The 12,794-nt window shown below is 44.4% G+C and overlaps 1 protein-coding gene across 1 annotated transcript; it reads right to left on the reverse strand.

The window, feature by feature from the left end:
* Positions 1-10,368: 10,368 nt before the first annotated feature.
* LOC113352180 lies at positions 10,369-12,018 on the reverse strand. Its single transcript, XM_026596030.1, has one exon. The coding sequence runs from the start codon at positions 12,016-12,018 to the stop codon at positions 10,369-10,371; it is 1,650 nt and encodes a 549-aa protein (XP_026451815.1).
* Positions 12,019-12,794: the final 776 nt, after the last annotated feature.

Here is a 12,794-nt window from a genome sequence, read left to right on the forward strand (position 1 = left end):
GTCTCAACCTATTACATCTTTGAGAACCATGTTGCAGAAAGAGCTGAGCTTCTTGCTGAGGATTTCTTTGAGGAGATAATATCGGTTCAACAAACCCAAAACCTCTGACATGTTGTCCCATTTCAATTCTTCTATGAGGATTTCTTTGGACTTTTGTGAACACGAGAATCACAATGGCACCCACATGTTCAAAAACAATGCTCGTATGTAATTAACAGTATAAAATATGTTCGATAAATACAAAGGATGGTGATTGTATTGATTCATCGACTCAAAGCCTTCGGGATCATCCTTGTCTTATCATTACTATCACTGATGAGATTTATACACCAAGATAAACAAAGACCGAAGCCTGCAAGAAGAGTACATAATGTAAAGTGTGGAATGTAAAGAACGGAATGTAATGTGACGATGATTTACGTGGTTCGACACTAAGTCCTACATCCACGGGGTTGGTGTTTCACTATGTATTTACTAATTACAAGAGTGGTCGAATGACTTTAAGATATACATTGAGTCTGCGGGATAAGGACTTTACTTACTCTTCCTAGTTTTCTCTCTCCTATTCACCTCTAGTTGTTCTCGATTTAGTTGTCCCTCCTCTCAGAGTGAAGGGGGGTATTTATAGGGTTATCTTGTGGGATCCACCTCTGAAGACCGTTGAAACCTTATCGTCTTGTGTTTTGTGCCAATCCCGCAGATGTCTTCGTCTTCTTCGATGCCCCCTGCGCTCTATGCTTGATTCCGAAGAGTCATTGTTGCCTCTTCCAAAGGTTGGTCGATACATACCCTATCCTAGGGTATTTAATGCGGGTGGTTGGGTTGCCTGCATGCGGCAGACAGTTGTCTATTGTCTCTGTCTTGTCCATGTCAGTTGGACTAACCCTAGCCGCTGATCTTGGATCTTTCTTGGGATGGGATAAAGTGACTTCTTGGACCTGCATCAGTGTTTTGCGGTAGTCCTTATCTTCAGTACTCCCTGGTTCCTGGTCGTCGGATGGGCCAGATGATGGACTTGTGTTGAGGGGGCATATATCTTAGATACTCCTGCGTGGCATGATATCTTGATGTCTTGGGATACATGTCTTCCACGTGTTTCTTTGCAGACACGTGGAGAGAGATGAAACGTGTACTTACAATTTGCCCCTTTTCTTCCGACTAAGACGTCAGTTGAAGTTGGAGGAAAACCGATCTCTTTTTCTTCATCTCTCTTCTTTAACTTCCCCTAGATTTTAGGGCACGTTCCCCACTCCTTGCAATAACTCCTTCTAGGGTGATGGGATGGTTTCTCTCCCCTTTAATGTTTATAAGTAAGAAAGAGAATGTTGAAAATTTAAAATAAATTTCATTCTTCTCTGTCAGTCCTTCATTCCTTTTTTGTTCTTCATTATTTTTCTTTAGCCATTAACTGCTACTACCTTCGTTCTGAGTCTGATTTGGTCTCGATTCTTGGCTGTTCGTTTCTACTTACATAAATTTCTTGATATAGGTATGAGATTTCACTCTTGATTTTAACCCACGATTGATTTTTTGCTGCTGTTGTTCTTGATTCTGTGATGAAGAACAAATATATAAAGTTCATATACTTGCCCATGTTCTTCATCACATAGCTTATAGACTGATATCTGCAGACCCATGGTAGTGGTATTCTCCCCTTTTTCTTCTTACTGAAGCGTCAGTTGAGGATGGGGTTAGTTTTAGGGTTTTCGTCATATGTTTATGATGAACTGATAGAGGTTTTGGCGATTTATTGGATTTTGATCTTTATTTATTCTTTTGCTGATGTTATCTTCTCGCTTTTGTGCTTTTCCGCAGACATGGCTGATCGGCGAGTTCCTTATCAGACCCTGCCGCATAGTCCGCGTAGATCTCCCCCACGTAGAGATCCTGACATCTCTCCACCAGGAGGCGGTTCAACCAAGTATTCGAAAGTAGATCCTCGCCCTCAGAAGGCCTTCTCTTCTTCTGGTCAAAGAATTTCATCCATAAATAGGGGAGATCCTCCGAAGGATCCCCCTGGCTCTAGATATGCAGTTGGTCGCAATCCTTCTTCTCGTCCGCGTGGTGATCCAAGGGACACGCAGCCTCCTCCTCCTCGTAACGAAGCACTAAATATCCCACCTCTTCGTTCTGTGGTTCCACCTTCGATGCCCCAGCGAAATCCTTTGCCTCCTCCTCCCTCGATTCCTTTCAAAGGGAAATCTTCCAAGGGTACCATTACGAAGACTGATCCGCCGAAGAATCTTCCTAGTAAAAGGAAGGCTTCAGATATGAGTCCTACGAAGGATTCTACACCAGATGCTGTTGAGGAAGAGGACGTTATCCCAGAAATACGAAGCGTCTCGGTTGGTAGGAAGACAGTCGCGTTCAAGCATATTGATCTTGATTACTTTAAGGAGAAACATGATCTTAAAGCTTTTGATGTACGCTTTTACGCTGCCGATGAAGATATCACTTATGAGCTCATTTCGAATTATCAGTTTGATGAGTATCATTTGCTGACGACCGCGGGAGCATTCGAGGCAGGTCTCATGTTACCTCTGTACAAATCAGGTGATTCTTTTTACTACGATGTATTGGACGGTCGCGAGGGTTCTTCTACAAATACCCACTGTCGTTATGTGTCACAGTTGACTGGGAATTATCTCCGCGCATTGAAGGAACGTTATATTCGGAGTAAAGGAGAGACGACAATGACCTGCTACGTTCCTGACCCTGCCAAGAGAGAGTGGTATACTCCCCAGAATTTCAACGCTTCCTTCGGGGATTATGTTAATAGGAAGAACCGAAAGTCGTGGAATGTCGGTCTTCGTAATATCGTTGCTTCTCATGGTGAGATTTGTCTCATGAGTGAAGTGAGCGATGCCAAGCTGAAATTTGTTCCTGGTACGGAAGGATCTTCAAATAAGAAAATATTTCCTCCTCGTGAGAAGATCAAGCGTGATCACGACTATGATTGGCATGCTACCGTGATCGAGGTTGTAGGCCCTTGGGCTTATGGTTGGATTCCCGGTCCTCGTGGCGGATGGCGTCCTACTATTAATAGACAACCTCGTGAAACTGCTCCTGCTCGTTATGGGAATTTTTGCCCCTGACGTTTGAATTTCGAAGGCATGAATTTTCCTTATGCCCTAGATGTTGTCGATGGAGACGAATAGGAGAGTTCCGATGCTACCCTTCCTCCAAAGAGTGCTGCAACTGCCAGGGTATGTCTTATTCTTATACTTGACCCTTTTCTCCTTAGGTTGAAGGGTTCGACTCCTTTGAACGAAGGAGGAAATATTCTTGAATGAAATTCCTTGTGGTTTTGTAGGTACCGAAGAAGAAGAAAATTGGTTCTAAGCATTCTTCTACCGCTGTGACTGACGAAGCAGGGGTTCACGAAGAGGTTACCAGCCCTGTGAACGAGGAATTTTTTGAGGATGAGGACAATTCCTACGGGGAGGAGGGTATCGATACTTCTCCCCCCAACCACGAAGATGGTAGTGGTTTTTCTGAGGAGGAGATTGGTACTGGTGGGAAAGGAAGTGTTCCATGCAGCGAATATATTGGTGAAGAAAATATAACCGCAGGTGGTAATGGTGCTGGTGAAGAGGAGATTGCCCCTGGTGGCAACAATACCAGTGGTCCCCCTCTTGTCGTCCAAGAGTTTTCCTTCGGCAGGATTTATTCCGCGGGAGAGACCTTCGATATGGACACTTCCATGGGCCTTGCTTCGGAGTTCTCACTGCTTTCTCCAAACAATGATTATGATGTTCTCCATAACTCTAGAAAGGGGGGTGTTGAAGGTCCAAAGACTGTTGATGTATATGATAGTTCTAAAGGTGAGGATGCCGAGACCCTTGCGCACAAAGAGGCGGAGTCAAGAAAGAAATCAGCGGCCGGGAAGGCTGCTGTTGTTGGAGAAGCTTCTGTTGAGTCTTCCCTGGAAGATTTCCCGCAGTCTTTGATGCTTGAAGGTGATGACGCCATTTTGACTTTGCTCAGGAAGAAGAATTTGAAGTTCGTCCCAAATACTGCTCTGGTGATTGATGGTGAGAAGAATTCCGACGCCTATACTCGTCGGATGATGCAATTGTCTTCCGAAGACCAGGTTGCGGAGGTATGGGATAAGAATCTGAGGGGCTTGGAATCTAACCTTGTAGTCGACCCTCCCTCCACGATTGTTGATATGATGGCCATGGCTGATGGGTACTAGTATGGATTCCCTCAGCAGCGGATGCTAGAGGTCAGTTGTAATTTTATTATGCTTATTTCCTTTTAGAAAATGTGTGGAATCTTGATGTGACGATGTTATTTTTTCCGGACCGCAGATGATGAGGAGTGAACATTGTAACCAGACCTTGTACCAGTTCTTCAAGGTTAAGTCTCTCAAATTAGAGGGAAAGCTCCGTCACAGAGAGGAGGAGTTATCTGCTGATGAAGCTGTTATCTCCGCTAGAGATAAAGAGATAAGCGAGTTGAAGAGTCGCCTCAAGGGGAAGGAACAATTAGGCAACCAAGAGGAAAAACTTCGTCCGGAGCTTGCTATGGTCCGTAGTGAATTGGAGGAGGCTCGTAAAAACGCTTCATCTTTTACAGGTTTGTTCTTCTCTATTTTGCTCGTCGTCGCTCTTTTCTAGCACTTAGTGTTCTGTCTGAGTATCCCCACCCTATCTTCAGTGGGTGGTGTCCCAGAGTTGATATGGCTACGAAACGAAAGGGAGCGTCAAAAATCCCGCATCAAGGATTTAGTAGAACAAATAAAGAGCGAGGACGACAAATGGAATTCAAAGGCTGAGGTGTGGCATCTGAAGCATACTATGATGGTTGACATGCAGAATAAGTACAATGCTGATCGTCGTCAGTTTGATGGAGCTCTGCTATGGACGCGTGATAATCTTCGTGAGGCTCGAGAGCATGCTTCGTCTTTGGAAGCCAAAATAACCCTTCTAGAAGGAGAGTTACGGCAAGCTCGTTCTTCTCAAGATTCCGAAGTAAGAGATTATATACAACGTCTTGCTAGAGAAAGAGACGATGTCAGGGCTGAGGCCGGTGCCCTTAGAAAATCCTTAGCTGCGTCTCGGGCCGACGTTGCCCATTTAGTTGAGTCTGAGAGGAATCTTGAGGTGAATATGTACAGACTTAACAAGGGGATATAAGGAATGAATAACGAAGTCAATCATCTTCGTCATCTGGATTCCATGAAGTAGGTAGATTTAGATGCTTGTCAATTTTCCCTTACAACTCTGCGGACGGATTATAAGAAAATATCCGATGAGTATGACTTTCTTGACGAAGCACGAGATGTCGTTGTTGATAAGTATGAAATAGCTTCGGCTAGGGTCGAAGGTATATATTTGCTCCGTCGAGTGTGGATTTTTATCTTCATCATTCTAACCCCTTTTCGCTTTCTTTTCTTCGCAGAGCTCGAGGGACAGCTTCGCACTGCAAATGAAAAATTTGAAAAAGCTCAGACTGCGTTAGTGCAGCAGGAAGGTCAAACCAACTACTACAAGGGTCTGGCTGCGTCTCGTGGTGAAGCAGCGGATGCAGCCTCCAAAGGATGAGCCGTTTATCCTCCTTGTTATCACAGTCTGAGATAAAATGTACCATGATTGGGTACAAGGCTCGCCTTCAGTTAGTCGAAGAGACTCATAAGATTCTGGATAAGATCGAACATGACCTTAAGGCGGAGCACGACATCATCAAGGAGTATCCTCGTCGTCCTAAACCCGCGCCCTTGAATAGTTCCTCGGGGCCTTCCTCTGGAGGGAGCGTGCCTTCGTCTCAAACAAAAGATCCAGCTGATCAAGCTGCATCATCCAAGTAGTTATGGAGCTTTATCGATTATAGAAAGTTGATCTTTGTTGATTATGGGGCTTCAGGCCATTTTTTACTATGTTTCTTGTTCTTGTTTGTTTTGTTGAACTTGTAATCAACTTTCATGGAATGGATCATCGTTTTGGTATACCTGCATTGTGTACTTTTGTTCTTAAATATGTACCATACTAAATCAACATAACTTTCATGAAAATATAAGTTACTATGTTTAAAATATATGGGAGTGTTTGATTGCGATGCCGAAGGTATGTACCTTCGTGATCATCTTGAGACCTGTCACCCTGCTAGCTAATCCTGGGCTAGAGGATTCCCAGACGGTGGGGGCCGAGGAAGCGTTCTAGGATATGGGATGTTTATTCAGAATATTTACATACACCCATTCCGTTGACCCGCTGCCTTAATATTGGTTGGGTATCTATTTCTGCTGGATGCCTTCCCCATGGTCCTACACTTATAGACACTGATATGGGAGTCCCGAGAGATCGTAGGTGACTACTTTCCCCAATACTGAAAAAAATTTGTATGTACATGCACCGTGTTCTTGTGGTGCGTCGTATTTACAAGTGTTCTGAAATATGGATTTATGCTAAAAGTTTGTTTATTGATGAGTTGAGGTCCGTTATTCCTCGTACAGAGATAGAAACATGTTGAACAAATGCGTCATCTTCTTCTTCTGGTATTCTTTACGCAGATGCATAGATGCGCTGCTTTCTATGGATAGTACGGCTTGAGATATTTTGCATTCCATGGGTGTCTGAGGACTTCCCCTTTTAGGTTGCGCAAGTAATAAGATCCATTTCCCGCGATGTCATGTATAACAAAAGGTCCCCCCCATGTTGGTGCTAACTTGCCCCACTTCTTTTCTCGTTGGTATTGGGGTATAGTTCTCAGCACATATTGTCCTTCTACAAGATTTCTAAGTTTAACCTTTTTATTGTACTCTCTTGCTAATCTTCGTTGATGATTCTCCATCTTTAGTAATGCTACTTCTCTCCTTTATTCGAGATCATCTAGTCTTTCCAACATCATATCCGCTGTGAGGTTCTTTTCCCATGCTTCAGTCTTCGTAGTTGGCATGATGATCTCCGTGGGGATGACCGCTTCGACTCCGTACGTGAGTAGGAACGGAGATTCTCCGGTGGCTGATCTTCGGGTTGTTCTGTAAGCCCATAGAGTGTTGTGTAATTGCTCACACCATCGTCCTTTATGTTCGTCAAGCTTTTTCTTGATAGTTAGAGCAAGTGTTTTGTTCGTGGCTTCTGCTTGGCCGTTCCTTTGAGGGTATATGGGCGTTGACTTGTTCTTCCGGATTTTGAAGGTATCTAAGAGCATGTCAATGTTTTTTCCTTGTAGTTGCTTTCCATTGTCGGAGATAATTTCTGTTGGGACGCCAAAACTGCAAATAATGTTTTGAAAGATGAATGTGAAGACATCTGCGTCGCGGATCCTTGCTAGAGCCTTAACCTCTACCCATTTGCTAAAATAGTCTGTGGCTACTATTAAAAATCTTCTTTTCCCGGATCCTTCGATTAGGGGTCCCACGATATTTATGCCCCATTTTGAGAATGGCCACGGACTATCCATATAGTTCAATGTCGTTGTTGGTGCGTGGATTCTTTTGGAAAAACGCTGACATTTTTCACATCTTCTCGTCATTCTTGTTGCGCCTCGTATCATTGTTGGCCATTAGTACCCTTGGGTTTTTGCTTTATCTGCTAGAGATCTCATCCCACTGTGGTTCCTCGCGTCTCCGCGGTGTATATCTTTCAGAATCAGGTGGCCTTCGGATCTAGACAAGCATCGTAACAACGGTCCTAGGAAATATTTCTTGTACAAGATTCCGTCTCTTAGGTCGTACCTCCCTGCTTTTGACTGTATTTTCCTAGCCTGCTTCAGATCAGTAGGCAATGTTCCTTCTTCGAGAAAGAGGTGAATCTCAGACCTCCAGTCTTCTTCCTTGATGAAATCTTCATCTTCGTTAGCTCTGATCATGATATCGTCTTCCTGGAAATCCTCGACAATGTCCTCTTCCACATCATCATCAGTAATATCTTCCTCCATATTATCATCTTGATTGGCTACGCAGATCTCTTGATGACCGGCAGAGGGCTCGTACACTCTGGTTATTTTTATTGCCTTGATATCTTCGTTCACAAGCATGGATGATATGTAGGCCAAGGCATCAGCATGTCTGAGTTCTTTCCTGCACAAGTGTCGAAACTTAATGTTCGGTATTTGGGATGCCAATGTCTGGACTAGGTCCATGTATGCCATCAGAGTGGCATCGTACACATTGTATTCAAACCCTATTTGTCGTATGACCAGTTGCGAATCACTTGTCAGGCGCACGTCGGTTATGCCCATCTCTATTATCAGACGAAGGGCATGCACCACAGCTTCGTATTCGACAATGTTGTTGGTGTTCCCCTTGAATTCCAACCTGAATGCGTGCAAGATCCTATCCCGTGTAGGAGTGGTGATCACAACATCAATTCCCGCACCTTCTCTATTTTTTGACCCATCGACGAAGACTTCCCATTGTCTTGGGTTTGATGGTTCGATAATATTGTCTGGATCTTTACCTTTGTCGATCTCCGGCATCCCCGCGGCTTTTAACCCTTCTATGAGGATTTCTTCGCTGTTATCCAGTGGTAGGTCTGCCAGGAAATCTTCCAGGACTTGCGACTTCTGGGAGTGTTGGAGTTCATGGATAATGTTGAATTAGTTGAGGTGTGTGCTCCACTTTTCAATTATTTCTACTTTCCCTGAACTTTTAAGAATGGCTTCCAACGGAGCTTCGCATGGGACGCGGATATAGCGGGTCAAGAAGTAGGTCCTTAATTTCAAGGAGGCCCAAACCAATGCCAAGATGAGTTGCTCAATTTTCGTATAGTTTCTCTCTGCTGATTTGAGAGTTTTGTTGACGTAGTATATGGGTTGTTATATCTTCGTGTTTGTCTTGACCAGCACTGCGCTGACAGCATCTTCGGTTGCTGCTATGTATAAGGCCAGGACCTCGTCGGGGTCGGGTTTTTGCAAGATCCGGATCTCGACAAGATATTCCTTGATGCTTTGGAAAGCTTCCTCACATTCTTCTGTCCATTCGAACTTGCTCCCTTTTTTGAGTATGTTGAAGAAATGCTTACATTTATTCGATGATATGGATATGAACCTTCCTAGCGCTGCTAGGGATCCATCAAGCTTCTAAACTTCCTTCAGATTCCTTTTGGATGGCATACCTACAATGGCTTAAATCTTCACAGGGTCCACTTCAATGCCCCTATTTGTTACCAAGTATCTGATGAACTTTCCAGAAGTGACGCCGAAGGTACACTTCTCTGGATTTACTTTCATGTTATGCTTCCTCATTCCTTCGAAGATATCCCTTAGATATTGATGGTGATCTTTGCACAGCTTGCTTTTGACGAGCATGTCACCTACGTATACTTCCAGAGTATTCCCAATCCATGATTTAAATATGGCATCGACCATTCTTTGGTATGTAGCCCCCGCGTTTCGAAGTCCAAAGGGCATCCTTACATAGCAGTAGAGGTCGTGTGGTGTATAAAACGTCATGTGTTGTTCGTCTTCTTCTGCTAGGAATAATTGGTTGTATCCGGAATATCCATCCATGAACGATAGTTCCTCGTATCCTCCTACCGCTTCAACCAATTGGTCGATGTTGGGTAGCGGATAGCTATCTTTAGGACACGCTTTGTTGAGGTTGGTAAAGTCGATGCATATTCTAACCCCTCCATTCTTTTTTGGTACGATGACCATGTTCGAGATCCATGTTGGATACTTGACTTCCTTGATGAACCCTGCTTCCAGCAGCTTGCGCAGCTCTATTTCGACGGCTTTGTGATAGTAAGTGGCTACTTTCCGTACTTTTTGCCTCACGGGTGGAGTGCCCGACTTTATACGAAGCTCGTGTTGGATTATCTGTGGATCGATTCCTGGCATGTCAGACAGTTTCCATGCGAAGATGTCTGCGTACTCCTTGAGTAGCTTAATTAACGATGCCTCCCTTTCTTTGTCCATCAAAGTTCTTATCTTGATCATCCTTGGGTTTTCTTCGGTCCCTATGTTAACTTCTTTTACGGGTTCCAAGGAGGTGAACGTGGGATTTGGCTCCCCAAGGAGGGGAACATTCTTTAATTGCTATTTTGTAGGCTCCTTAGCTTCTGTATTTGAAGTATTTGCCTCCCTATTTCCAACGATATTTTCCTTCGAAAGGCTCCTCTCAGAGATCTCCTCTAGATAAGTGTCGACATCGTTTTCCTTCGCGGCTTCTTTGTTTCGAGATATTCGGGATCTTTGCTGCTCGTCTTGCTCGTTGTTGAGATGGTTCTGTAAAGCTTGGCATTCTCGTGCAGTGACTTGATCTCCTTTTATTTCCATTACCCCTTGGGGAATAGGAAACCTGAGGTATTGGTGATAGGTAGCTGCCACTCCTTTGAGCTTGTGCACCCATCTTCGGCCAATTATGGCGTTGTAGGGTGATGGTGCATCTACCACACTAAATCGTGTATCGACTTTCATTGGTCATGCGTCCACTTGCAAGACAATGTCTCCAAGTGGCTTCGTGGCTGCCCCGTTGAACCCGTAGATAGTATGATACGAAGATAGCAGCTGTTCGTCGTTGATTTCCATTCGTTTGAATGTATCATATAATAAAACATTGACCGAGCTCCCTCCATCGATGAGGATTTTCTTGATATTGCACCCGGCTACTGGTAACGTGAGGAATAAAGGATCGTTGTGATCCTCCATATCTTCTTCGACATCCTCAACATCAAAAACTATGGGCGGGTCCATCCAATGTTCGTGTTCGTCTACTTCTTCCCCATCGATTTTGTACAACTTGCAGTAGTCTTCGAATTGCTTTCTCAATCTTTTCCCTATTTGGGAAGTTAGAGATGGTCCCGTGTTCTCAGAACATGAGATGGTGTTAAGTGTGCGGTTCCCTTCGGGTAGTTGAACTTGCTTTCTTCGTTTTTCCCTATCTTCGGCATCAGCCTTCTTCACATACTGATTAAGATCCCCTGTGTCAATTAGCTTTTGAATTATTACTTTGAGATTTTTGCATTTCTCCGTTTGGTGGCCATTGAAACAGTGATATTCACAGTATTCTCTAGACTTTTCTGATCTTGGGGGCTGCTTTCCCTTGGACCATGGCCAATCAAGGTTTTCCCGACCCTTGATCTCCTTCAAGATGCGGGAATAGCTGACATTTAGCTTCGTGTAGACTTGGTCTTCGAACTTTCGATCATCCCTTCTGCGATCATCTCTACGTTCCCTTCTGCCCTCGTTGGGTCGTTCATCTGAGTTTCCTCTTTTGGAACTGCTTGCCTGCTCTACAGAGTTTGTATGTGGAGGTCGTTGAGCCTGATCTCTGGGGTTCTCTCGTTGAATTTCCTCTAGTATTGCATGTTTTTCTATGATTACTCGAAGATCTCCTTCTGTGGCAGGGATGGTACCGTGGATCTCAACAAACAAGGGGATCATCTTGTCCAACCCCCACTTGTAGCAGTTGATAATTACTACTGGATCCACATTCCCTATGGCTTGACATATCCTGTGCCACCTATCAGTGTATTCCCTGATGGTCTCCTTGTATATTGCAAATGAGAAGAGCTTGTCCATTCCTGTGCTGACGACCTTGTTGTACATGTAAGTGGCCAGGAAATTCTCAGTAAGCTGGTCATATGAATCGATGGAATCTGGTGTTAGGTTATCGAACCAAGACAATGCGGATCCTTTCATACTTGAAGGTAAGTATGTGCAAAGTATGGCCTCTTCGTAATCCCACATGGCCATCATTCGATTATAATACCGCAGGTGGGCTGCGGGATCGCCGGATCCATCATAACAGTTGAAGGATGGGACCGAACATTTCTGGGGAATGAGAGCTTTGGCTAATCGTTGCGCCAAGGTATTAATATTTTCCTCCTTCATAACTTGATCCAATCTCCCGCCCCCTTGTTTAGCCTTAATATGCTTGATTTCCGTCATCATATCTGCACGAAGATCATCCATTGCACGCCGATCTTCTTCGTGAATAGCAGGTCCTCCGGGCCTAGTAGTGTCATCATCAAAGTAGTCTGAGCCATCTGGGTTATAGTCTGGATCGGATCTTCGATTTCCCCTGTCCTCTCTTCGGTTTAAAGGCGCTGGGTTGTCGGCAACTACCATTCTTCAGTCTAGATTTTTTATTGGCGCCCTAGAGTTGGCTTCGTCGTGATGATTTTCCACATCTGCGCTAAAGGCGATTCTCTCCCTGAGTTGTTGGTTTTCCTGAGCTAGCAGAGCTGCAGCGTCGGCGTACGTCTTTTGGTTCTTTCTCAATTCCTCCAGTTCGGCCATCATTTGAGCAGAGTGGTTCGACCCTTGATTTGGCGTCCCTGTTTGCACCTGACCTCCGTCTGCTACCATATGGCCTTCATCAATAATTTGTATCACGGGTTCCGGTGGGTTTTGGAACTTCGCATGTTGCTGCGCGGGCTGTCTTTCCATTAGAAGTGGTTGATTAATTCGAAGTGGCAGATTCTGCTCATTGGTGAGCGGCATTCCGTAGATAGGTTGTTGTATTACAGATTCTGTCACACCTTCGGGTTGTTCATGTGGTCGGGAAGTAGTTTCTTCTCTTGAAACCCCAATCCCAGGATTTACAGTCTTTGTGGTCCCGGCTTTAGCAGCAGCGGCCTTTAGTGCGTCCGCTGCAATAGCGCTGGCAGCTAAAGGCATCGTGCTCTCAGCTCTGTTTTGATTCTTATCAGTTGCCTTGAGCTTTTCACCTTTCTGCTTACTCCTTGTCATGACTGGCGTGGTCCTGGGTGCTTCTTTTGATGAAGCCTTCGTTTTTCCTGTATCCTTGTCTTTTTCCATCTCTGATATCGTCTGCAAAAGAAACATCGAGTAGACAAGAAGAAGAGGAGTCAGTGGAGGATTTGTTAGTAGAGTTTTGAAAT

This window comes from Papaver somniferum, chromosome 2, assembly GCF_003573695.1.
Source record: "Papaver somniferum cultivar HN1 chromosome 2, ASM357369v1, whole genome shotgun sequence".
NCBI classification, from domain to species: domain Eukaryota; kingdom Viridiplantae; phylum Streptophyta; class Magnoliopsida; order Ranunculales; family Papaveraceae; genus Papaver; species Papaver somniferum.